This window comes from Scyliorhinus torazame, chromosome 22 (genome assembly GCF_047496885.1).
Source record: "Scyliorhinus torazame isolate Kashiwa2021f chromosome 22, sScyTor2.1, whole genome shotgun sequence".
In the NCBI taxonomy this organism is placed as follows: Eukaryota; Metazoa; Chordata; class Chondrichthyes; order Carcharhiniformes; family Scyliorhinidae; genus Scyliorhinus; species Scyliorhinus torazame.
In genome coordinates this window covers 38,350,879-38,376,951 of record NC_092728.1, presented here as the reverse complement: position 1 = coordinate 38,376,951, position 26,073 = coordinate 38,350,879, and the positions used below count along the sequence as shown (strand labels likewise).

Below are 26,073 nucleotides of genomic sequence, written 5' to 3'. Positions count from 1 at the left end.
TGTCGTTTGCGGCCACAGAAACGCCTGTCTATTCCCCTTACAATTGAATCCCCTATAACTATTGCACTGTCACACTTATCACCCCTCCCCTCTGCAGCAGAACCAACCGTGGTGCCACGAGTTTGGCTGTTGCTGTTTTCCCCTGAGAGGCCATTCCCCTCAACAGTATCCAAAACGGTATATCTGTTCTGCAGGGGAATGGCCACAGGAGATTCTTGCACTACCTGCCTCGCTCTCTTGCTCCGACTGGTGGTCACCCATTTCCTTCCTGCCTGCGGAGTCTGAGCCTGCGGTGTGACCACCTCTCCATGTGTGCTATCCACAATACTCTCCGACTCGCGGATGCTCCACAGTGTCTCCAGCCACCGCTCCAGCTCTGAAACTCGAGCTTCCAGGAGCTGTAACTGGAGACACTTCCTGCACACATGCTGATCCTGGGGACTGGAACTGTCCCCAGCCTGCCACATGGAGCAAGAGGAGCAGACCTGGAGCTGTCCTGCCATGAATTATTCCTTTAAATTAAACCTTTGAAATTAAACTTTAGAAAGATGTTTTTGTGTCAGATTGAATCCAATCCCCGTGTATTATTTAAGTAGATTTTTTTTAAAAAACTGAGTATTTATCCGTCTTGATCTGACAACAAATTAAAAAGTTATTTAACTGAAATATTAATTTAAATCAACCCAAAATAGTTATTTAAGTCAAATTAAAAAATGTAAAAATAGTAATTCAAATCAACTTAAAAATGATAATCTAAATCAAATCAAAACTAGTACTTAAATCAGTAACTCCCGATATTCAAACTTAACCCAGCCTGACTTTCAGCCAATCAGGCTACAGTCTCCTGTGACGTCACTTTACCGTTTTATTTTCAATTTTGAAACAAACAAACAGCTGTCTCACCCGATAGCAGTGTCCCCACCGCTGTCTCTCCGCACTCTACTGAAGTCTCGCCCTCTCTCCGTGCTCTTTACTGAAGTCTCGCCCTCTCTCTCTCTGCACTCTTTACTGAAGTCTCACCCTCTCTCTCTGCGCGCTTTACTGAAGTCTCACCCTCTCTCTCTGCGCTCTCTACTGAAGTCTCGCCCTCTCACTCTCTACGCTCTTTACTGAAGTCTCACCCTCTCTCTCTGCGCACTTTACTGAAGTCTCACCCTCTCTCTCTCTGCGCTCTTTACTGAAGTCTCACCCTCTCTCTCTGCGCACTTTACTGAAGTCTCACCCTCTCTCTCCGCACTCTTTACTGAAGTCTCACCCTCTCTCTCTGCGCACTTTACTGAAGTCTCACCCTCTCTCTCCGCGCTCTTTACTGAAGTCTCGCCCTCTCTAGCTCCACGCTCTTTACTGAAGCCTCGCCCCACTCTTTCTCCACGCTCTTTATTGAAATCTCGCCCTCTCTCTCTCCAAGCTCTTTAATTTCCCACGATGTTGTGCCGACCATTTATCCTAATCTAAGATCAACCTAACCTACGCCCCTTCAATTTACTGCTGTACATGTGACTGTCTAAGAGTCGCTTAAATGTCCCGAATGACTCTGACTCCACCACCTCTGCTGGCAGTGCATTCCCCACACCCACGACTCTCGGTGTAAAGAACCTATCTCTGACATCACCCCATATCTTCCTCCAAAAACCTTTAAATTATGTCCCCTCGTAACAGCCATTTCCATCCTGGGGAAAAGTCTCTGGCTATCCACTTTATCCATGCCTCTCATCGCCTTGTACATCTCTATCAAGTCACCTATCTTCCTTCTTAGCTCTAGTGAGAAAAGCCCTAGCTCCTTCAACCTTTCTTCATAAGACATGCCCTCCAGTCCAGGCAGCATTCTGGTAAATCTCTGTACCCTCTCCAAAGCATCCACATCCTTCCTATGATAGAACAAAGAACAAAGAAATGTACAGCACAGGAACAGGCCCTTCGGCCCTCCAAGCCTGTGCCGACCATGCTGCCCGACTAAACTACAATCTTCTACACTTCCTGGGTCCGTATCCTTCTATTCCCATCCTATTCATATATTTGTCAAGATGCCCCTTAAATGTCCCTATCGTCCCTGCTTCCACTACCTCCTCCGGTAGCGAGTTCCAGGCACCCACTACCCTCTGCGTAAAAAACTTGCCTCGTACATCTACTCTAAACCTTGCCCCTCTCACCTTAAACCTATGCCCCTAGTAATTGACCCCTCTACCCTGGGGAAAAGCCTCTGACTATCCACTCTGTCTATGCCCCTCATAATTTTGTATACCTCTATCAGGTCGCCCCTCAACCTCCTTCGTTCCAGTGAGAACAAACCGAGTTTATTCAATCGCTCCTCATAGCTTATGCCCTCCATACCAGGCAACATGCTGGTAAATCTCTTCTGCACTCTCTCTAAAGCCTCCACATCCTTCTGGTAGTGTGGCGACCAGAATTGAACACTATACTCCAAGTGTGGCCTAACTAAGGTTCTATACAGCTGCAACATGACTTGCCAATTCTTATACTCAATGCCCCGGCCAATGAAGGCAAGCATGCCGTATGCCTTCTTGACTACCTTCTCCACCTGTGTTGCCCCTTTCAATGACCTGTGGACCTGTACTCCTAGATCTCTTTGACTTTCAATACTCTTGAGGGTTCTACCATTCACTGTATATTCCCTACCTGCATTAGACCTTCCAAAATGCATTACCTCACATTTGTCCGGATTAATCTCCATCTGCCATCTCTCCGCCCAAGTCTCCAGACAATCTAAATCCTGCTGTATCCTCAGACAGTCCTCATCGCTATCCGCAATTCCACCAACCTTTGTGTCGTCTGCAAACTTACTAATCAGACCAGTTACATTTTCCTCCAAATCATTTATATATACTACAAAGAGCAAAGGTCCCAGCACTGATCCCTGTGGAACACCACTGGTCACAGCCCTCCAATTAGAAAAGCATCCCTCCATTGCTACTCTCTGCCTTCTATGGCCTAGCCAGTTCTGTATCCACCTTGCCAGCTCACCCCTGATCCCGTGTGACTTCACCTTTTGTACTAGTTTACCATGAGGGACCTTGTCAAAGGCCTTACTGAAGTCCATATAGACAACATCTACTGCCCTACCTGCATCAATCATCTTAGTGACCTCCTCGAAAAACTCTATCATGTTAGTGAGACACGACCTCCCCTTCACAAAACCGTGCTGCCTCTCACTAATACGTCCATTTGCTTCCAAATGGGAGTAGATCCTGTCTCGAAGAATTCTCTCCAGTAATTTCCCTACCACTGAAGTAAGGCTCACCGGCCTGTAGTTCCCGGGATTATCCTTGCTACCCTTCTTAAACAGAGGAACAACATTGGCTATTCTCCAGTCCTCCGGGACATCCCCTGAAGACAGCGAGGATCCAAAGATTTCTGTCAAGGCCTCAGCAATTTCCTCTCCAGCCTCCTTCAGTATTCTGGGGCAGATCCCATCAGGCCCTGGGGACTTATCTACCTTAATATTTTTTAAGACACCCAACACCTCGTCTTTTTGGATCACAATGTGACCCAGGCTATCTACACCCCCTTCTCCAGACTCAACATCTACCAATTCCTTCTCTTTGGTGAATACTGATGCAAAGTATTCATTTAGTACCTCGCCCATTTCCTCTGGCTCCACACATAGATTCCCTTGCCTATCCTTCAGTGGGCCAACCCTTTCCCTGGCTACCCTCTTGCTTTTTATGTACGTATGATGAGGCAACCAGAACCTGCTGTAACCTGCAACAATCCTCAACACTATCTACAATTCCACCAACCTTTGTGTCATCGGCAAACATACTAACCCACCTTTCCACTTCCTCATCCAAGACATTTATAAAAACCACAAAAAGCAGAGGCCCCAGAACAGATCCCTGCGGGACACCACTGGTCATCGACCTCCAGGCAGAATACTTTCCATCCACTACCACTCGCGGTCTTCTTTCGGCCAGCCAATTCTGTATCCAGACAGCAGATTTCCCTGTATCCCATGCCCCCTAACTTTCTGAATGAGTCTACCATGGGCACCTTATCAAATGACTTACTGAAATCCATATACACCACATCCATTGCCCAACCTTGATCAATGAAGCAGCACGGTAGCACAGTGGTTAGCATAGTTGCTTCACAGCTGCAGGGTCCCAGGTTCGATTCCCAGCTTGGGTCACTGTCTGTGCAGAGTCCGCACGTTCTACCCGTGTCTGCGTGGGTTTCCTCCGGGTGCTCCGGTTTCCTCCCACAGTCTAAAGATGTGCGGGTTAGGTGGATTAGCCATGCTAAATTGCCCTTAGTGTCCAAAAAGGTTAAGTGGGGTTATTGGGATAGGGTGGAGGCATGGGCTTGAGTAGGGTGCTCTTTCCAAGAGCCGGTGCAGACTCGATGGGCTGAATCGCCTCCTTCTGCACTGTAAATTCTATGAGAGAACGTGTCTCATCACATCCTCAAAGAATTCAATGAGGCTTGTGAGGCATGACCTGCCCTTCACAAAGCATGCTGACCTTTAATCAAAGTATTGTTTTCTAAATAATCATAAATCCTTTGTATCAGGGAGAAGAACATGACGGATGTTGATGTCTGGAATAGGTGTGTGAATGCTCTTGAAAACGTCAATATATCAAAGAAGTGTTGAGTATCCTAAATTGCATCAAGGTAGACAAGTCCCTGGGGCCCGATGAGATCTATCCCAGGTTACTGTGGGAGGCAAGGGAAGAAATAGCTGGGACCTTAACAGGTATCTTCACATCCTCTTTGACCACAGGCGAGGTTCCAGGGGACTGGAGAATAGCCAATGTTGTTCCCTTGTTTAAGAAAGGAAGCAGGGATAATCCAGCAAATTATAAGCCGGTGAGCCTGACATCAGTGGTGGAGAAGCTTTTGGAAAAGATATTGAGGGACAGGTTTTGGCGAAAAATGGACGAGTTAGTGACAGGCAGCATGGTTTTGTCTGGGGAAGGTAAAGTCTCACCAACTTCATTGTTTTTTTGAAGAGGTGACAAAGAAAACTGATGTGGGAAGGGATGTGGATGTAGTTTATATGGACTTTAATAAGGCGTTTGACAAGGTCCCACTTGGCAGACTGGTACAAAAACTAAAATCACATGGGATTCGGGGTGGGTTGGCTGGATGGACCCAGAACTAGCTTGATTATAGAAGACAGAGAGTAGAGGTGGAAGGTGTTTTTCAGAATGGAAATCTGTAGCTAGTGGTGTTCCGCAAGAAGCAGTGCTGGGATCTATGTTATTTGTAGTATAACTGATCTGGAGGAAAATGTGGGTGGTCTGATCTGAGAGATAAGTTTGTGGATGGCACAAAGATTGGCAGAGTTACTGATAGTGCCGAAGACAGTCAGAGGGTACAACAGGATATAGACAGATTGGCGACTTGGGCACAGAAAAGGCAGATGGAGTTTAATTCGGACAAATGTGATGTGATGCATTTTGGAGGATCAAATCTAGCTATAAATTATACGGTAAATGGCAGAACCCTTAGGAACATTAATATACAGAGGCATCTGGGTGTGCAGGTCCACAGCTCCCCAAAAGTGGCAAAACAGGCGAAGGTGATTAAGTAGGCATATAGCATGCTTGCCTTCATCAAACGGGGAATTAAGTACAGGAGTTGGGAAATCATGTTGCAGCTATATAAAACATTGGTTGGGCCGCATTTGGAGTTTTGCATTCAGTTATCAGAAGGACGTGGAAGATTTGGAGAAAGTGCAAATAAGGTTCAGCAGGATGTTGCCTGATGTTGGCTATGAGGACAGGTTGAATAAACTAGGATTATTTTAACTGGAAATTCGGAGGCCGAGGGAAGACCTGATAGAGGTCTGCAAAATTGAGAGGCACAGACAGGGTGGATAGTCAGAGGCTTTTTCCAAGGATGGAAATGTCAATTACAAGGGGGCACAGGTTCAAGGTGAGAGGGGAAGGTTTTAGGGAGATTTGCGGGGTACGTTTTTCACCCAGAGAGTGGGGGGTGCCTGGAACGTGCTGCCAGAGGATGTGGTGGAACAGGCGCATTATCAATATTTAACAGGCATCTGGATGGATACATGAATAGGGAGGAAAGAGAGATACGGACCGAGTAAGGGCAGAAGGTTTTTTTTAGTTAGGGCATCATGATCGGCACAGGCTTGGTGGGCCGAAGGGCCTGTTCCTGTGCTGTACTTTTCTTTGTTCTTTAATATTCACTAGCACGTGGCACCAAAGTAATCCAGAGATTACTACCTTCTGGGTCCTGTTTATTAATCTACTTCCTTGCTCCGTAAACTCTGCTTGCAGGACCTCATCCCTTTTTCTTGTACCAATGTGTACCACAATATCTGCCTGTTTGTCCTCCCCTTCAGTATGCCTTGCAGCTGTTCAGCGACATCCCTTACCATGGCACCAGGGAGGCAACATACCATCTTGCAGTCTCTTTTATGGCCACAGAAACACCTGTCTGTTCCCCTTACAATTGAATTCCCTACCCTTCTTCTACAGCAGACCCAGGTGCCCTGAAGTTGGTTGTCACCGGTTTTCCCAACACACTCATCTCCCCCAACAGTATCCAAAATGGTACATCTGTTAGAAAAGGGGATTGGCCACAGGGGACACCTGTCTTCCTCTACTCTGCCTGGTCATCACTCATGCCCTTTCTGCTTGTTAAATCCTCATCTGCGGTGTAACCACCTCACTGAACGTACTATCCACGACACAGTTTATTCAACCTCTCCTCTTGGCAACACCCTCGACCATGCAACACGCTGGTGAACCTTCTTTGCACTCTGTCCAAAGCTTCCACGTCCTTCTGATAATGTGGTGACCAGAACTGCACACATTTCGGAGCTGGAGCTTGAGGGTGGATTCGTTGTGGAGCATCTAGTAGCTGCAGTTGGATACACTTTCTACACACGTAGTCACCGGGGACAACTGAAGATTCCATGATTTGCCACATAGCACAGAAGGAGCCTATCACGGTGCAAGCTCGCCTGCCACAACTGCCCTTAAGCCCCTTATTTACTCCCTTTTTAACAAATATTGAATACTATTTAATTACCTCCATTACAATAACTTTACTTCCCGACCCGACATTGATTACTTGTATCCCATTATATTTTTTTTAAGAAAATATTTTATTGAGGCATTTATAATTTTAACACGTTCCACAACAACATTCAACAGAGACAGAGCTCACAACAAAATAACCATCATCCCCGCCCCAAACACAAACTCCAACCAACATGCCTTATAAAAACACACTTCCCAGCCCTCCTGCCATTGGTTTTCCTACCCTTATTCGTCACTTCTTATATCACATGATTATAATCACCCTGATTTTCATTTATTTGTGTTGTTTCTCAGTTAATCCATGCCTTCAATAATAGGTATTAGACATGGTGTCACAGTGGGCGGTGGCACACGGTGGTACTGCTGCCTCACAGCGCCAGGGACCCAGGTTCAATTCCGGTCCTGGGTGACTATATGGAGCTTGTACGCTCTTTCCGTATCTGCGTGGGTTTCCACCGGGTGCTCCGGTTTCCTCCACAGTCCAAAGATGTGCAGGTTAGGTGGATTGGCCATGATAAATTGCCCCTTGATGCGCAGGTTAGGTAATGGGATAGGGTGAGGAAGTGGACCTGGGTAGAGTTCTCTTTTGCGGGGTCAGTGCCGACTCGATGGGCCGAATGGCCTCTTTCTGCACTGTAGGGATTCTATGGTTCAAGATATACCAATCAACGCCCCCGGAACAAGAACAAGTTGAAAACTTTGATAGGATGTCTCTTTTTCAGCAATAGTAAGGTTCTGCACGACTAAACAATTATTAATATTCCTATTTAACTAGTCTGATTCTCCGGAGTCAGAATGCTCACCCCCACCCTGTTTGGAAACGTGGGATTTCTATCTTTCAGCAATTCCCTTCAACACCAGCCACCCACACCCAACACTAACTGTATTCCAGAGGCTGTTCCCTTGGGACAACCCCAAGCTCCCACCCAAGCTCCTATTCCCGCCTAAGTGTTTCAGTTTCAAGCAGGAGAGGGCCCTGTCAAATGCTGTTGAGACCCGGGAGTTAATACAGCGTGGAGTGGCGGAGAACTGGAGCATTTATTAATTGAACAAGTTCACATCCTGTTTAACTCAACTTCCACACGTTAGTGAAATTTCCCAAAAGAACTGAATTATTCCGAATTGAACCTTAAAGCCAGAAAAGAGAATCCAGTCTGCTTTTCAATGAGGAATAAGGTCTAGGTCTTCCCATGAAAACTCTTCAGGCAGTTTTTTTTACTGACCTGCTTTTTCCCCAACTCATGTTGAATGCTGCAACTCCTGGGAAGGGATTAATTTTTTAAAAGCCTACTGCAGATCGGGGAGTCCAAAACTAGAGGGCATAGGTTTGAGGGGAGAGATACAAAAGGGACGAGAGGGGGCAGTTTTTCAGACAGAGGGTGTGAGTGTCTGGAATGAGTAGAGGCGGGTATAATTTAAAAAAAAAAAATTGAGTGTATCCAATTCATTTTTGCAATTAAGGGGCAATTTAGTGTGGCCAATCCACCTACCTTGCACATCTTTTGGGTTTGTAGCCATCTGGGATGGCCACTTACAACTAGGGACAGAGAAACTCGCAAAGCCTAGTGGGTAAAATGGACAATGCGAGATTCAGGCAGGCTCAGAGCCTGAAAATGTATATTTACAACCAAGGAGTCCAGACGATATCAAAACTCCGAACAATTAGCATTTTGATGGGCCGATTGGCATTGGATGGTCCATCTTCACCAGAACAAAGGACTGGTACTCAAGCAACCGGGACAGTCACAGGCATTTCGGCGCTACTCCCCGTTCAGGGGACGCGTCAACAACGGGGTCAGTGACCGCTTGGGACACGCCCAGCCATCCAGATCCCCGCCCATTTATTGGTTAGGAATCGAACGGAGTGATCAGGGATCACCCAATTAGAGGGGTCCAAACTGAAGGACCGCCCAAAAGGGCGCAAAAACCCCCAAGTATAAGAAGAGTTCGCCATATTTTCATAGAATTTACAGTGCAGAAGGAGGCCATTTGGCCCATCGAGTCTGCACCGGGTCTTGGAAAGAGCACCCCACCCAAGGTCAACACCTCCACCCTATCCCCATAACCCAGTAATCCCACCCAACACTAAACGCAATTTTGGACACTAAGGGCAATTTAGCATGGCCAAATCCACCTAACCTGCACATCTTTGGACTGTGGGAGGAAACCGGAACACCCGGAGGAAACCCACGCACACACGGAGAACATGCAGACTCCACACAGACAGTGACCAAGCTGGGAATTGAACCTGGGACCCTGGAGCTGTGAAGCAATTGTGCTATACACAATGCTACCGTGCTGCCATATGTTCATCCTCTCTTGGACCTGGTGCCCGGTCACGACCATCTCCAAGTGCAGCTACACCAGAAGCAAGTCCAAGTTCAACGCTCGCTACAAGACGGATGAGCCCAGCTGAGCAGCAGTTACTCCTTCGAACTCGATAGATCCAGAATCGAACAGCGGCCACTGTTTCTCTGACCTAAGCCGGGTGCCCGAAGTTAAGTACAGCTTGTCTTAGTCGATAGGTGTAGTTAACTAGTAGTGTTTGTGTTGCATGACTAATTGTGTGTAAATAAAGTACCCTTGACCTTGAACGAACTAACTGGTGTTTGGCTGAAAGCAGTTATCACTCTGAATTCACCAAATGATCAAGAGATATTATTTAGATGGCAGAGAGAACATTACACCTTCTTTAGCTGGCTGCAGCTCCAACACTGAAACAAAACCAAAAAACACAGACACACCCAAGCTTTTCTCAAAGCAAAACTAAAAGCTGACAGACAGTCCAGCTCCAACCCACATTCTGACACCACTGCAGTAAACACCCATTTCTGAACGACCCATTTCTTAAAGGTACTCTCACATGACACATCAAACACTCCCAGGACAGATACAGGACGGGATTAGATGCAGAGTAAAGCTCCCTCTACACTGTCCCCATCAAACACTCCCAGGACAGGTACAGCACGGGGTTAGATACAGAGTAAAGCTCCCTCTACACTGTCCCATCAAACACTCCCAGGACAGGTACAGCACGGGGTTAGATACAGAGTAAAGCTCCCTTTACACTGTCCCCATCAAGCACTCCCAGGACAGGTACAGCACGGGGTTATATACAGAGTAAAGCTCCCTCTACACTGTCCCATCAAACACTCCCAGGACAGGTACAGCACGGGGTTAGATACAGAGTAAAGCTCCCTCTACACTGTCCCATCAAACACTCCCAGGACAGGTACAGCACGGGGTTAGATACAGAGTAAAGCTCCCTCTACACTGTCCCCATCAAACACTCCCAGGACTGGTACAGCACGGGGTTAGATATAGAGTAAAGCTCCCTCTACTCTGTCCCCATCAAACACTCCCAGGCAGATACAGCACAGGGTTAAATAAGAATTAAGCTTTAGCAGCTCTGCCTCAATAATTTGCCACAAACAAAATCTCAAAACACCATCCTTTACTGTAACAGTAGTATTTATCAATTTTTGACAACTTCCATTCTGTAATCAGGTCGACAAAGTCAATGCATCAACTCGTACACAGATTAGGAATGTTATTCATGTGGGCTTTGCTGCAGCTCCAACACTAAAACAACATTAACTAATTACTCTATGCCGGAGAATTGAATGGACGCTATTCTGACATAGTAAATTCCAACGGTTTTGCATTCTGGAAATCTCTTGTGCAAATCCTTATCAAGTGCACTTTCATAGCCCACATGAATAACATTCCTAATCTATCGAATGTGAAATCAAAAACATTCCATCAGATTAGTCAGACATACCGGCCCTTCTTCCCACATCAACACTGACTCTCTGATTAGCTGATACTTCTCCTAATGTTTCCATAAGCTTTGCCAAAACTAATGACATTAAACTGGAAGTCTGTCGTTGCTCGGTTTCTCTCTCCCTTGTCCCCCAAGGTATTGCTCAAGTCTCTTTCAGATTCCCTTTTGGTGAAAACCCCTTTTCTTTTCAAATTCAGCAACCAATTGAATTGCTCTGCTCCTCCTCGCTGCGGGTATATTGCAGAACTTTGCCAATGTTTCACTTTCAAAGACTGAGCACATTTTCATTCACCCACTATCTTTCTCGGTAGCCTCACCTTTATCAGGGTTGTGTGGCATTGCTCCAGTCTCAAGGTAAACCCACAGGTTTGAGCACTTCCGTGTCTCCATACGTGTCACTGCATAACTCATCAAAGATCCTGTCACTGTATCAGAAGGAGCAGACATTTGTTAAATGCTAAATAATATCTCAATGAATAAAGCCCAGACTAGAGATGAAGGAATTGGGTATCACCAACTCAGCAGGGTAACTACGATTGGAGGAAATAATTGGCACTTTAAACTGACAAACGTCAGTCACCTCTAGGTTAAAGTCAATCCTTGTTAATCAAACTTGAGGCAGACTCCAGAATCTTTCCCATCTGCTAATTGGGAAATAATTGCCTGGGTCAGACTCTAAAGTATTAGCTTTAGTGATTTCTGTTCTGATTGGTTGGATGGTCGATACACAACACCTGTGCTTTGTATTCTAACTGTTCACTGTCTGTGCGGAGTCTGCACGTGGGTTTCCTCCAGGCGCACCGGTTTCCTCCCACAAGTCCCGAAAGACGTGCTGTTAGGTTATTTGAACATTCTGAATTCTCCCTCTGTGTACACGAACAGGCGTCGGAATGTGGCGACGAGGGGATTTTCACAGTAACTTCATTACAGTGTTAATATATGCCTATTTGTGACAATAATAAAGATTATTGTTAAATGCCAGCCATTATTCAATGCCTTTGTTCCCAAGTCAATGCCTTCAGATACAACATACATCGAAGTTAAGTCTCAGTGCAGTACCGAGGGAAATCCTGCCTTTCAGATAGAAATTGCCACCCTGAAGATCAGCAGTGTTCTCCTGGTCAACATCGCCCCCTTAAAAAAAATTCCTAAAGAACAAATATTTGGTAATTTATTGAATTGCTGTTTGTGGGCCTTTCTAACTACTTGTCGCACTTTTCCAAAGAACAGGTAAAGTAGATGTTCGAACGTAATGCATTGGCTCGGAAATGACTTTGGAAATCCTGGACTTTGTGATTTCTGTTATTTAAATGTTTTGCCTGTTATTAAAGGGATTGAAAGCCGTCACAAACTCTGAAAATTGTAGCTCTATGAATGGAGAATAGACACTGCACCTTGCAAAGCGCTAGGGAAAGGAATTATGATAGGAAATCCCAGGCAAAGTTCTTGCTCACCCTCATGTCTTGAAGACACCAACCATTGCTGGGATATGGGTGTTTGTTACCCACCCAATCTTCAAACAAACACATTTGCCCCTGTCTGGCTTCACTAAGTTTCTGACAGACAATCTTCAGTCCATGTACCTTTCATCCACAAGTGTTCCTTATCATAGAAAAAGCACGGGCAGCACGGTAGCCTTGTGGATAGCACAATTGCTTCACAGCTCCAGGGTCTCAGGTTCGATTCTGGCTTGGGTCACTGTCTGTGCGGAGTCTGCACATCCTCCCCCTGTGTGCGTGGGTTTCCTCCGGGTGCTCCGGTTTCCCCCCACAGTCCAAAGATGTGCAGGTTAGGTGGATCGGCCATGCTAAATTACCCTTAGTGTCCAAAATTGCCCTTAGTGTTGGGTGGGGTTACTGGGTTATGGTGATAGGGTGGAGGTGTTGACCTTGGGTAGGGTGCTCTTTCCAAGAGCCGGTGCAGACTCGATGGGCCGAATGGCCTCCTCCTGCACTGTAAATTCTATGATAATCTATGAAAAAGACCTCCATTTCGGCTATTGAGTTGGATGATTAGCCATGATCGTAATAAATGATGGAGCAGGCTCAAAGGGCCAAAAGGCCTCCACCTGTTCCTATCTTCTATGTATGTACCTATGTATTTCTGAGACTAAGTGTTGACGCCAATGGAGAATCCGTGGACAGAAAAACCAGCGCCGCACCGGGACCGATTCCGTTACCGTTGAGGGGCTAGCACCGGTGCTGTGTGGAACACACTCGATTCCACTGAAAAATGGTGCGTGATTCGCCGGGTCTGTGATCGACACTCGGGAGGCTGACAAGCTGCAGACGCACATACACATTACACTCCTTACACACACTTATCCCAGCCAAAAAGAAAGCACTGGTTGCGCTGGAATGCACCCATACAGCTGATGGGTTGTCTGGGGGCAGAGGGCACCCAGGGGGAGTTCCCTGAGAGGTCACCTATGTGACCCGTGGCACCAGGTTCAAAGTGGGCTGTTAGCGGTGTGCATGGTTGCCTTGCCAGCCGCGGCAATGGTGCTCCGTGTCCGACCATCCTAACCCCACAGACCACCTTCTGGCCACCCCCCACTACTCCCCCCAGCCTTGGTAGAAGCCCCATGGCCAGCGGATCAACCGCCTGCACACTATGGCAATGTTGGACACTTTCCGTACCCACTCTCTCTCACTCAGCAGCCACCACGCCGGTCGGGAACTCGGCCAATCGGAGGTGTAGAATTGAGGAGGTCCTGGAGAGTAGCGGGTCAGGCCCACTAATGATATGCAAATGGTGCCTACTGTATGTGCAGTGAAACGCACTGACGCCGTTTTCGAGGTTGTTGAGGGACATTTTGTGATACTGGACTATGATATAAATTATAGGTGGCTCTGTAACTACATTTGTGCTCCTATATTACTTTTGAATAGTTCTGATGAGACAAAAGGTACTCATTGGCTTAGATGCCTGTTTAGAAGAGGCAATTTGAAGAAATAGATAGTGTATACACAATGCTTGTTAATATCAGAAAGGAACAAAATGGCTGTTAGCTATTAAAGCAATACTAAAGACATAAAATGGCCGAACTAGCCATTTTCCTGAATAATAAGTTACAAACTGTGTAAACTACCTCATGAGAACCAAGCGTGGGTACTTATAGGGAGTATCTCAACAGCTGCTGAGCTTCACAGAACAAGGAATGCAGTGTATCCATAATAGATCAAGGTCCCCTGCTGTAGACAGGACATATCCTTGTGTTAGTTTTGAATGACTTCTGTATGAAGTTAGGGGCGGGTAAGACAACACCCATTTTAACCATATATGTGATAACTGGGATGCTAAAAAAATTGATTGATCGCATGTAATGAATTGTGACGTGAATATTGTTGATTGTATGTAAATGAGAATACAACTAATTCCGCCCTTTGAATCTGTATATTAACCCGTGTGAGCCTTAGCTCAAGTGAGAAAGAATACTGTCAGAAAGGCTGCGGAGCCTCAGGCCTTTCTCCCAGAATTCTGATCTAATATACTGTTTCTTTACTCATCCTCAGGCCTTCGTGTGAATATTTTCACCTCTAACAAGGTGATGGAGAATCGCGATTTGGGATCAAATCGGTGCCTGCCGCGATTTTGGCATCGAAAGCTATTATCTGCCAAATTGTATTTCCCGATTTCCCCGTCGGCTAACAGAGAATCCTTGCATTTTGACAGTGATTTTCACAAACTCTCGACGTCCCAAAGTGCCTTACTTTCAGTCAATATGTTTGAACTGTAGTTGCTATTATATTGTAGGAAATGCAGCAGCTAATTTGTGTACACCAAGATTCCACATGTCAATGAGATATCGACCAGATAATCAGTTTTCATGATTTTGGTTGAGTAACAAATGTTGACCAGGACACCCTCGGAACACCCCTCTCTTCTTCAAACAGTGCCACTGCATAATATATCCAATTGAAAAAGCAGATGGGGTTTAAATTCACATCTGAACGATGGTGCCTCTGACAGCACAGAACTTGCTCAGTTTTGCAGTAAAAGGAACTTTAACTTCCATTCTCGGCAAGAACCAGTCTAGTTCCTTCTTGAAACTGTGAAGGTTCATTTGGCATTATATAGGATTAGTCATGTGGGCATGACAAGAAGAAGATTCAGGAATTGGCAGTGTTACATAATGGAGCAAGAGGTACTAATCAATTTACAAACTTGTGCAGTAGAACAATAAAAAATGTACTGACCTACCGACAGTAACACATTCCACTGCAATGGGAAAGGAATCTTTTTATTCAGCAGCCTCTGCATCATAAATGCAGCACTGGTACCTGGAGAGTTTAAAAAAAAGAAAATTGCAAAACCATTAAATAGGACCTCAAAGGGGTTACACCTTCAACTATTGAAACTCAACAGATTACCTAATACAAGGGAGCCAACCCCCTTCATAAATGCATGTGACTGGCAAGCAGCATACTCTGGGAGACCCTGCAGGGTAAAGAGAGGAAATTACGGAACCAGTAAACATTCCGATTACAGAACCCCACGCCCCAAAACTCGGGTGAGATCCACACAGTCAAGGGGAGAATGTGCAAACTCCACACGGACAGTGACCCGGGGCCGGGATCGAATTCGGGGGGATTTAACCGCATTTCGGGGGGGATTTAACCGTATTCCCGAGGGGATTTAACCAGGTTTTGGGGGATTTAATCAGGTTGCGGAGAGATTTAACCGGATTATGGGGGGATTTAACCGGGTTACGGGGCGGTTTAACCGGATTATGGGTGGATTTAACCGGGTTACGGGGGAGTGGGAGAATTTAACCGAGCTTTGATGGGGAGATTTAACCAGATTTAAAGGAGGGTTTACCGAGTCCGGGGGGGGGGGGCATTTGCGAAGTTTGGTTTTTTTTTCCCCGAGTTTGGGAGGTGGGGATCTGCTGAATTTGGGGGTGGGGGGGGTTGGGGGTTTGCCGAGTTTGGGGGGGGGGGGGGGGAAGATTTGCCGAGTTTGGGGGGTGGGGTATGCCGAATGTTGGGGGGGGGGGTATGCCGAATGTTGGGGGCTGGGATTTTGCAGAGTTTGGAGGGTGCGGATTTGCCGGATTTGGAGAGAGTGGGGATTTCCCGCGTTTGTGGCGGGGGTGGGGATTTGCAGGGCTTGGGCGGGAATTTGCCGAGGTCGGGGCGGGAATTTGCCGAGGCCGGGGCGGGAATTTGCAGAGGCCGGGGCGGGAATTTGCCGAGGCCGGGGCGGGAATTTGCCGAGGCCGGGGCGGGAATTTGCCGAGGCCGGGGCGGGAATTTGCAGAGGCCGGGGCGGGAATTTGCCGAGGCCGGGGCGGGAATTTGCCGAGGCCGGGGCGGGAATTTGCCGAGGTCGGGGCGGGAATTTGCCGAGGTCGGGGCGGGAATTTGCCGAGGTCGGGGCGGGAATTTGCCGAGGTCGGGGCGGGAATTTGCCGAGGTCGGGGCGGGAATTTGCCGAGGTCGGGGCGGGAATTTGCCGAGGTCGGGGCGGGAATTTGCCGAGGTCGGGTCGCCGATTTGCCGAGGTCGGGGAGGGGATTTGCCGAGGCTGGGGAGGGGATTTGTCGAGGTTGGGGCGGGGATTTGCCGAGGTTGGGGAGGGGATTTGTCAAGGTTGGGGCGGGGATTTGCCGAGGCTGGGGAGGGGATTTGTCGAGGTTGGGGCGGGGATTTGCCGAGGTTGGGGAGGGGATTTGTCGAGGTTGGGGCGGGGATTTGCCGAAGCTGGGGAGGGGATTTGTCGAGGTTGGGGCGGGGATTTGCCGAGGTTGGGGCGGGGGGAGATGTACCGGGTTTGGGAGGTTGGGGATGTACCGGGGTTGGGGATGTACTGGACTTGGGGGGGATTTACTGCGTTTGGGAGGGGATTACTGGGTCCTGGGAGTTATCGGGGTTTGGGGGTGTTGCCGGGGGTTTGGGAGGCTTACCGGGTGTTTGGGGGGGGGTGCTTGGGCGGGGCGGAGCGGGCTTGGGCGGGGCGGGCCGGGCTTGGGCGGGGCGGACCGGGCTTGGGCGGGGCGGACCGGGCTTGGGCGGGCACAGCTTACCGGGGACCGGGCACAGCTTACCGGGGACCGGGCACAGCTTACCGGGGACCGGGCACAGCTTACCGGGGACCGGGCACAGCTTACCGGGGACCGGGCACAGCTTACCGGGGACCGGGCACAGCTTACCGGGGACCGGGCACAGCTTACCGGGGACCGGGCACAGCTTACCGGGGTTTTGTGAGGGGCTTACCAACTATGGGGGTGTTCCAGAGTGTTTGGGTGGTTACTGGGTGTCGGGGGAGTGGGGGTTACCGGGTGTACGGGGGGGCTTATGGGTTGTTTGGGGCGGGTTACCGTGGTTGGAAGGGTTATGCAGTTTTGGGGGGTGAACGGGGTTTGGGGGGGTTACCGGGGTTTGGGGGGTTTACCAAGGTTTGGGGGAGGTTACCGGGGTTTGAGGGAGGTTACCGGGGTTTGAGGGAGGTTACCGGGGTGTTTGGGGGGGTAAATGGGTGTTTGGAGGGAGACTTATAGGTGTTTGGGGCGGGTTACCGTGGTTGGAAGGGTTACGCAGTTTTGGGGGGTAAATGGGGTTTGGGGGGGTTACCAGGGTTCGGGGGGTTTACCGGGGTTTGGGGTGGGTTACCGGGGTTTGGGGGAGGTTACCGGGGTTTGAGGGAGGTTACTGGGTGTTTGGGGGGGTAAATGGGTGTTTGGGGGGAGACTTACAGGTGTTTGGGGCAGGTTACCGTGGTTGGAAGGGTTACGCAGTTTTGGGGGGTGAATGGGGTTTGGGGGGGTTACCGGGGTTCGGGGGTTCACCAGGGTTTGGGGGAGGTTACCGGGGTTTGGGGGAGGTTACCGGGGTTTGAGGGGGGTTACCGGGGTTTGAGGGGGGTTACCGGGGTTTGAGGGGGGTTACCGGGGTTTGGGGGAGGTTACCGGGGTTTGAGGGGGGTTACCGGGGTTTGAGGGGGGTTACCGGGGTTTGAGGGGGGTTACCGGGGTTTGGGGGTTTACTGGGGTTTGTGGGGGGCGGGGTTTACCCGTGTTTGTGGGGGTGGGGGTTACCGGGATTCGGTGTGTTACCCAGGGTTTGGGAGGGTGGTTACCGGGTGTTTGGGGGGTTAACGGGATTTGTGGGGGTGGTTACCGGGTGTTTGTGGGGGTTTACCGGGTGTTTGGGGGTTACGGTTTCCTCTAGGTGCTCCGGTTTCCTCCCACAGTCCAAAGATGTGCAGGTTAGGTGGATTGGCCATGATAAATTGCCCTTTGTGTCCAAAATTGCCCTGTGTGTCCAAAATTGTTAGGTGGGGTTACTGGGTTATGGGGATAGGATGGAGGTGTTCTTTCCAAGAGCCGGTGCAGAATCGATGGGCCGAATGGCCTCCTTCTGCACTGTAAATTCTATGAAATTCTATGAAATTACCGGGGTTTGGGCGGGCCTTACCGGTGTTTGGGGGGGTGGGTTACGGGGTGTTTGGGGGGGTGGGTTACGGGGTGTTTTGGGGGGGGTTACGGGGTGTTTGGGGGGGTTACGGGGTGTTTGGTGGGGTTATGGTGTGTTTGGGGGGGTTACGGGATGTTTGGGGGGGTGGGTTACGGGGTGTTTGGGGGGGTGGGTTACGGGGTGTTTGGGGGGTGGGTTAAGGGGTGGTTGCGGGGGTTATGGGGTGTTTGGTGGAGTTACGGGATGTTTGGGGGAGGGACTTACCGAGTGTTTGTGGGAGGGTCACAGGTGTTTGGGGGGGTTACGGAAGTGTTTTGGGGGAGGTCTCCCAAGTTGGGGTTACCGGGATTTGGGGGTGGTGGTTACCGGGTGTTTGGGGGAGGTTACCGGTGTTGGGGGGGTTACCAGGGTTTGGGGGCGATACCGGGGTTTGGGGGGGTTATCAGGGTTTGGGGCGTGTTAACTGGTGTTTGGGGGTGGGGGGGTTACTGGGTATTTGGGGGGGGTTACGGGGTGTTTGGGGGGGTTACGGGGTGATTGGGGGGGGTGGGTTACGGGGTGATTGGGGGGGTGGGTTACGGGGTGTTTGGGGGGGTGGGTTACGGGGTGTTTGGGGGGTGGGTTACGGCGTGTTTGGGGGGTTACGGCGTGTTTGGGGGGTTACGGCGTGTTTGGGGGGTTACGGCGTGTTTGGGGGGTTACGGCGTGTTTGGGGGGTTACGGCGTGTTTGGGGGGTTACGGCGTGTTTGGGGGGTTACGGCGTGTTTGGGGGGTTACGGCGTGTTTGGGGGGTTACGGCGTGTTTGGGGGGTTACGGCGTGTTTGGGGGGTTACGGCGTGTTTGGGGGGTTACGGCGTGTTTGGGGGGTTACGGCGTGTTTGGGGGGGTTACGCGTGTTTGGGGGGGTTACGGCGTGTTTGGGGGGTTACGGCGTGTTTGGGGGGTTACGGCGTGTTTGGGGGGGTTACGGCGTGTTTGGGGGGTTACGGCGTGTTTGGGGGGTTACGGCGTGTTTGGGGGGTTACGGCGTGTTTGGGGGGTTACGGCGTGTTTGGGGGGTTACGGCGTGTTTGGGGGGTTACGGCGTGTTTGGGGGGTTACGGCGTGTTTGGGGGGGTTACGGCGTGTTTGGGGGGGGTTACGGGGTGTTACGGGGCATTGGGGGGGCTTACGGGGCGTTGGGGGGGTTACGGGGTGTTGGGGGGTTACGGGGTGTTGGGGGGGTTACAGGGTGTTGGGGGAGGTTACGGGGTGTTGGGGGAGGTTACGGGGTGTTGGGGGGGTTACGGGGTGTTGGGGGGGTTACGGGGTGTTGGGGGGTTACAGGGTGTTGGGGGGGGTTACGGGGTGTTTGGGAAGGGGTTACGGGGTGTTTGGGGAGGGGTTACGGGGTGTTTGGGGAGGGGGGTTACCAGGTGTTGGGGGAGGGGGGGTTACAGTGTGTGTGGGGAGGGGGGTTACCGGGGTTTTGGGGGGGAGGGGTTACGGGGCGTTGGGGGAGGGTTAGCAGGGGTTTTGGGGGGTTACCGCGGTTTGGGTTGTTTACCGGGTGTTTGGGTGAGGGGGTTAACCGGAGTTTGGGGGAGGGTTACCAGGTGTTTTGAGGGTTACCGTGGTTTGGGGGTTTTACCGGGTGTTTGGGTGGGGGGGGGTTAACAGGTGTTCGGGGCGGATTACTGGGTGTTTTGGGGGGGGGGGTGTTACAGGATGTTTGGGGGGTGGCGTGTTACTGGGTGTTTGGGGGGGTGGTTACCGAGTGTTTGGGGGGGGGGGGGTGGTTGACGGGTGTTTGGGGTTGTGGTTACTGGGTGTTGGAGGGGGGGTTACCGGGTGTTGGGGGGGTGACCGGGCGTTTGGGAGAGGGTTACTGGGTGTTTGGGCAGGGCTTACTGGGCTTTGGGCGGAGTTACGGAATGTTAGGGGGAGGGTTACTGGCTGGCTGGGCGGGGCTTACCGGGGTTTGGGCGGGGCTTACTGGGGTTTGGGCGGGGCCTACCGGGTGTTTTGCTGGTTTACTGGATGATTGGGGGAGGGGCTTACCGGGTGTTTGTGGGGGGTTACGGAAGTGTTTTGGGGGAGGTCTCCCAAGTTGGGGTTACTGTGATTTTGGGGGGAGGGGTGGTTACCGGGTGTTTGGGGGAGGTTACCGGTGTTGGGGGGTTTACCAGGGTTTGGGGGAGCTAGCGGGGTTTGGGGGGGGGGGTTATCAGGGTTTGGGGCGTGTTATCTTGTTTTTGGGGAGCTACTGGGTATTTGGGGGATTACAGGCTGTTGGGGAGGTTACCGGGTGTTTGGGGGGTTACAGGGTGTTGGGGGCGGGGTTACTGGGTGTTGGGGGCATTACTGGGTGTTTGGGGGTTACGTGGTGCTTGGGGGGCGGGTTACGGGGTTTTATGGGGGGTTACGGGCGTTTGGGGGGGTTACCGGGTGTTTGGGGGCGGTTACCGGGTGTTTGGGGATGGGGGCGGGGTTACCGGGTGTTTGTGGGGGTGGGCTGGGGTTACCGTGTGTTTGGGTGGGGGTTATACTGTATTTTTGGAGTGGGGCGGGTTACCGGGTGTTCGGAGGGGCGAGTTATCGGGTGTTTGGAGAAGCGGCTTACCGGGTGGTGTTACCGGGGTTTGGGGGGGAAGCGTTACCGGTTGTTTGTGGGGGATGACCGGGTGTTTGAGGAGGTACAGAGTGTTTGAGGGGGTACGGGGTGTTTGGGGGGTTACCGGGTGATTGGGGTGTTACCGGGTGATTGGGGGGTTACCGGGTGATTGGGGGGTTACCGGGTGATTGGGGGGTTACCGGGTGATTGCGGGGTTACCGGAGTTTGGGCGGGCCTTACTGCGGTTTGGGCGGGCCTACCGGTGTTTGGGCGGGCCTGACCGGTGTTTGGGCGGGCCTGACCGGTGTTTGGGCGGGCCTGACCGGTGTTTGGGCAGGCCTACCAGTGTTTGGGCAGGCCTACCAGTGTTTGGGCAGGCCTACCGGTGTTTGGGCAGGCCTACCAGTGTTTGGGCAGGCCTACCGGTGTTTGGGCTGGCTTTACCGGTGTTTGGGCGGGCCTACCGGTGTTTGGGCAGGCCTACCGGTGTTTGGGCAGGCCTACCGGTGTTTGGGCGGGCCTACCGGTGTTTGGGCGGGCCTACCGGTGTTTGGGCGGGCCTACCGGTGTTTGGGCAGGCCTACCGGTGTTTGGGCGGGTGTTTTTCTGGGGGGGGGGGGGGCGACCAGGTGTTTTTTTGGGGGGCGGATTACCAGGTGTTGGGGATGGGTACACCGGGTGTTGAGGGGTGTTACCGGGTATTGGGGGGTTACTGGGTGTTTGGGGGGGGTTTTGGGGGGGGGGTTACCGGGTGTTTGTGGGTGGGTTACCGGGTGTTGGGGATTACTGGGTGTTGGGGGGTTACCGGGTGTTTGGGGGGTGTTATCAAGTGTTTTTTTGGGGAAGTTTACCGGGTGTTGGGGGGGGTTTACCGGGTGTTGGGGGCTGGGTTACCAGGCGTTTGGGGGGGGGGGTTACCGGATGTTTGGGGGGTTTACCGGGTGTTGGGGGGTGGGTTACCGTGTGTTTTGGGGGGGTTTGGCGGGGGTTAACGGGTGTTGGGTTACCGGGTGTTTAGGGGGGGGTTGGGTTACCGGGTGTCTGGAGGGGGGTGGGGGAAAGAGTGTTTACCTGGTGTTTGGGGAGGGTTACCGGGTGTATTTTTTGGGGGGATTACCGGATTAGTTTCGGAGGGGGGGGGGACCGGATGTTTGGGGGGGTTGTTTTTTTTTTGGGGGGGGGGGTTACCGGGTGTTTGGGTGTTGGGGTGTTATCAGGTGTTTGGGGGGGGTTGTTTTTTTGGGGGGGGGTTACCGGGTTTTGGGTTACCGGGTGTTTGGGGTTGTTTTTTTGGGGGGGTTACCAGATATTGGGGGTTGGTTACCAGGTGTTTTGGGGGGGGGGTGTTACCGGGTGTTTTTGGGGGGGGTGCTTCTTTTGGGGGGAGGTTCCCGGGTGTTTGGGGAGGGGGGGTGTTACTGGGTGTTTTGGGGGGTTGTTTCTTTTGGGGGGGTTCCCGGGTGTTTGGGGGGGGATCCTGGGTGTTTGGGGGGTTCCCGTGTGTTTGGGGGGGGTGGGTTCCCGGGTGTTTGGGGGGGTGGGTTACCGTGTGTTTGGGGGGGGGTGTTACTGGGTGTTTGGTGGGGTTGTTTTTTGGGGGGCGGTTGCCGGATGTTGGGGGTGGGTTCACGGGTGTTTGGGGGGGGGTTCCCGGGTGTTGGGGCGGGGGGTTCCCGGGTGTTGGGGGGGGTTCCCGGGTGTTTGGGGGGTCCCGGGTGTTGTTACCGGGTGTTTGGGGGGGGGGGTTGCTTTTTTGGGGGGGGGGGTTACCTGGTGTTGGGGGGGGTTACCTTGTGTTGGGGGAGGTTTACCGGGTGTTGGGGGGGGGGGTTTACCGGGTGTCTGGGGGGGGGGGGGTTAGCGGGTGTTTGGAGGGGGTGTTACTGTGTGTTTGGGGGGGTTGTTTCTTTTGGGGGGGTTCCCGGGTGTTTGGGGGGGGGGTTCCCGGGTGTTTGGGGGGGGTTCCCGGGAGTTTGGGGGGGGTTCCCGGGTGTTTGGGGGGGGGGTTCCCGGGAGTTTGGGGGGGGGGGTTCCCGGGTGTTTGTGGGGGGGGGGTTTCCCGGGTGTTTGTGGGGGGGGGGTTCCCGGGTGTTTGGGGGGGGGGGTTCCCGGGCGTTTGGGGGGGGGTTCCCGGGTGTTTGGGGGGGGGTTCCTGGGTGTTTGGGGGGGGGGTTCCTGGGTGTTTGGGGGGGGAGGGCTCCCAGGTGGGCTCTCAGGTGTTGGGGGGGTTTACCGGGTGTTTTTTTTGGGGGGGGGGGTTTACCGGGTGTCGGGGTGGGGTTTTTTTTGGGGGGGGGGTTACCGGGTGTTGGGGTGGGGGTTGTTTTTTTGGGGGGGGTTTACCGGGTGTTCGGGGGGCGGGGTTACCGGGCGTTGGGGGGGGGTTTACCGGGTGTTTGGGGGGGGTGGCGGGTTACCGGGTGTTTGGGGGGGGTGGCGGGTTACCGGGTGTTTGGGGGGGGTGGCGGGTTACCGGGTGTTTGGGGGGGGTGGCGGGTTACCGGGTGGTGGGGGGGGGGCGGGCGGGTTACCGGGTGGTGGGTGGTGGGGGGGCGGGCGGGTTACCGGGTGGTGGGTGGTGGGGGGGCGGGCGGGTTACCGGGTGGTGGGGGGGCGGGCGGGTTACCGGGTGGTGGGGGGGCGGGCGGGTTACCGGGTGGTGGGGGGGCGGGCGGGTTACCGGGTGGTGGGGGGGCGGGCGGGTTACCGGGTGGTGGGGGGGCGGGCGGGTTACCGGGTGGTGGGGGGGCGGGCGGGTTACCGGGTGGTGGGGGGGCGGGCGGGTTACCGGGTGGTGGGGGGGCGGGCGGGTTACCGGGTGGTGGGTGGTGGGGGGGCGGGCGGGTTACCGGGTGGTGGGTGGTGGGGGGGCGGGCGGGTTACCGGGTGGTGGGTGGTGGGGGGGCGGGCGGGTTACCGGGTGGTGGGTGGTGGGGGGGCGGGCGGGTTACCGGGTGGTGGGTGGTGGGGGGGCGGGCGGGTTACCGGGTGGTGGGTGGTGGGGGGGCGGGCGGGCGGGTTACCGGGTGGTGGGTGGGCGGGCGGGTTACCGGGTGGTGGGGGGGCGGGCGGGTTACCGGGTGGTGGGGGGGCGGGCGGGTTACCGGGTGGTGGGGGGGCGGGCGAGTTACCGGGTGGTGGGGGGGCGGGCGGGTTACCGGGTGGTGGGGGGGCGGGCGGGTTACCGGGTGGTGGGGGGGCGGGCGAGTTACCGGGTGGTGGGGGGGGGGGGCGAGTTACCGGGTGGTGGGGGTGGGGGGGGAGGCGGGTTACCGGGTGTTTGGGGGGGGCGGGTTACCGGGTGGTGGGGGGGGGGGGGCGGGTTACCGGGTGGTGGGGGGGGGGGGGGGGGCGGGTTACCGGGTGGTGGGGGGGGGGGGCGGGTTACCGGGTGGTGGGGGGGGGGGCGGGTTACCGGGTGGTGGGGGGGGGGGGCGGGTTACCGGGTGGTGGGGGGGGGGGGCGGGTTACCGGGTGGTGGGGGGGGGGGGCGGGTTACCGGGTGGTGGGGGGGGGGCGGGTTACCGGGTGGTGGGGGGGCGGGCGGGTTACCGGGTGGTGGGGGGGCGGGCGAGTTACCGGGTGGTGGGGGGGCGGGCGGGTTACCGGGTGGTGGGGGGGCGGGCGGGTTACCGGGTGGTGGGGGGGCGGGCGAGTTACCGGGTGGTGGGGGGGGGGGGGCGAGTGTCCGGGTGGTGGGGGGGGGCGGGTTACCGGGTGGTGGGGGGGGGGGGGGCGGGTTACCGGGTGGTGGGGGGGGGGGGGCGGGTTACCGGGTGGTGGGGGGGGGGGGGCGGGTTACCGGGTGGTGGGGGTGGGGGGGGAGGCGGGTTACCGGGTGTTTGGGGGGGGCGGGTTACCGGGTGGTGGGGGGGGGGGCGGGTTACCGGGTGGTGGGGGGGGGGCGGGTTACCGGGTGGTGGGTGGGGGGGGGGGGGTTACCGGGTGGTGGGGGGGGGGCGGGTTACCGGGTGGTGGGTGGGGGGGGGGGGGTTACCGGGTGGTGGGGGGGGGGCGGGTTACCGGGTGTTTGGGGGGGGGCGGGTTACCGGGTGTTTGGGGGGGGGCGGGTTACCGGGTGGTGGGGGGGGGTTACCGGGTGGGCGGGTTACCGGGTGTTTGGGGGGGGGGGGGGTACCGGGTGGGCGGGTTACCGGGTGTTTGGGGGGGGGGGGGGTACCGGGTGGGCGGGTTACCGGGTGTTGTGGGGGGGGGGGGGCGGGTTACCGGGTGGTGGGGGGGGTACCGGGTGGGCGGGTTACCGGGTGTTTGGGGGGGGGGGGTACCGGGTGGGCGGGTTACCGGGTGTTTGGGGGGGGGGGGGGGGGGGGGGTACCGGGTGGGCGGGTTACCGGGTGTTTCGCCGCCACCGATTCCTCCACTCGGCTCAGCCCCAGATTGACCATCTCGGTACCGGGAAAGCGCGGCCTGGAATTCGCTAAACTGGAGGCGGCTGAAGAAAACCCGGACTGGAGTCCGGGGCGGGAGCGGAGCGGGGATTGGGAATGTTGTTGAGGGGGAGGGTCAGACTTTGCGCACGGCACATGTGCTGCTGCTCGATGTCAAGGCCCTTGGCGTGCCCGGGTGGGCCTTTTCCGGCTGTGCCCGGCCCGGCTTGGCCCGGCCCTGCCCGGCTTGGCCCGGCCTGAATACCGGACCAGGTACATTGTCGCGTTGCAGCCCTTTTGATTTTCCTTAGCATCCGTGAATGGATTCTCAGGATTTCAGAGTTCTCCATTGTCACTGCTCAGGGTGAAGATGATTGAGCTTCGGGCAATATCCTGCAGCAATGTCCCAGGGCTGATCTTTCTAACTTAACCATGAATATATTCATTGACGCAGCCTCTACTGCTCTCTGTGGAAGAGAATTCCAAAGATTAATGACCCTCTGAGAAAATGAATTCTCCTCACCTCCACCTTAAATGGAAAATCCCTAATTTTGAAACTGTGTTCCTGGTTCTTGATTCCCCGCAGAGGAAACATCCTCTCAATATCTACCCTGTCAGTCTTCCACAGAATCGTATATGTTTGAATCAGATCATCTCTCATTCTGCTAAACCCCAATGTGTATTCGCCCAATCTTTCCTCATAAGGCAGCCACTTCCTCCCATGAATGAACCTGGTGAACTGTGTCTGTTTCCAATGAAAGTATATCCTGTGGTGATGCGCCTGTAAGCAATATCATAGATGGCTGGTGGTGCAACCTCCAACCAGCAGGTGTAAACAGTGGTCATGTGACAAGGCCCTC

General features: G+C 53.7%; 1 protein-coding gene across 1 annotated transcript in view; it reads right to left on the bottom strand.

Annotated features, from left to right (window-relative positions):
- Positions 1-25,319, bottom strand: part of tmem141 (transmembrane protein 141) — a 34,868-nt gene extending 9,549 nt beyond the window's left edge. Inside the window, exons 1-4 of the mRNA XM_072488072.1 lie at positions 25,178-25,319; positions 15,186-15,252; positions 15,012-15,095; positions 11,130-11,237 (exon numbers count right to left, since the gene is read on the bottom strand). Of these exons, the coding sequence (XP_072344173.1) occupies positions 11,130-11,237; positions 15,012-15,095; positions 15,186-15,252; positions 25,178-25,231 (313 nt within the window). The 5' untranslated portion in view covers positions 25,232-25,319. The remainder of the gene's footprint in view (positions 1-11,129; positions 11,238-15,011; positions 15,096-15,185; positions 15,253-25,177) is intronic.
- Positions 25,320-26,073: the final 754 nt, after the last annotated feature.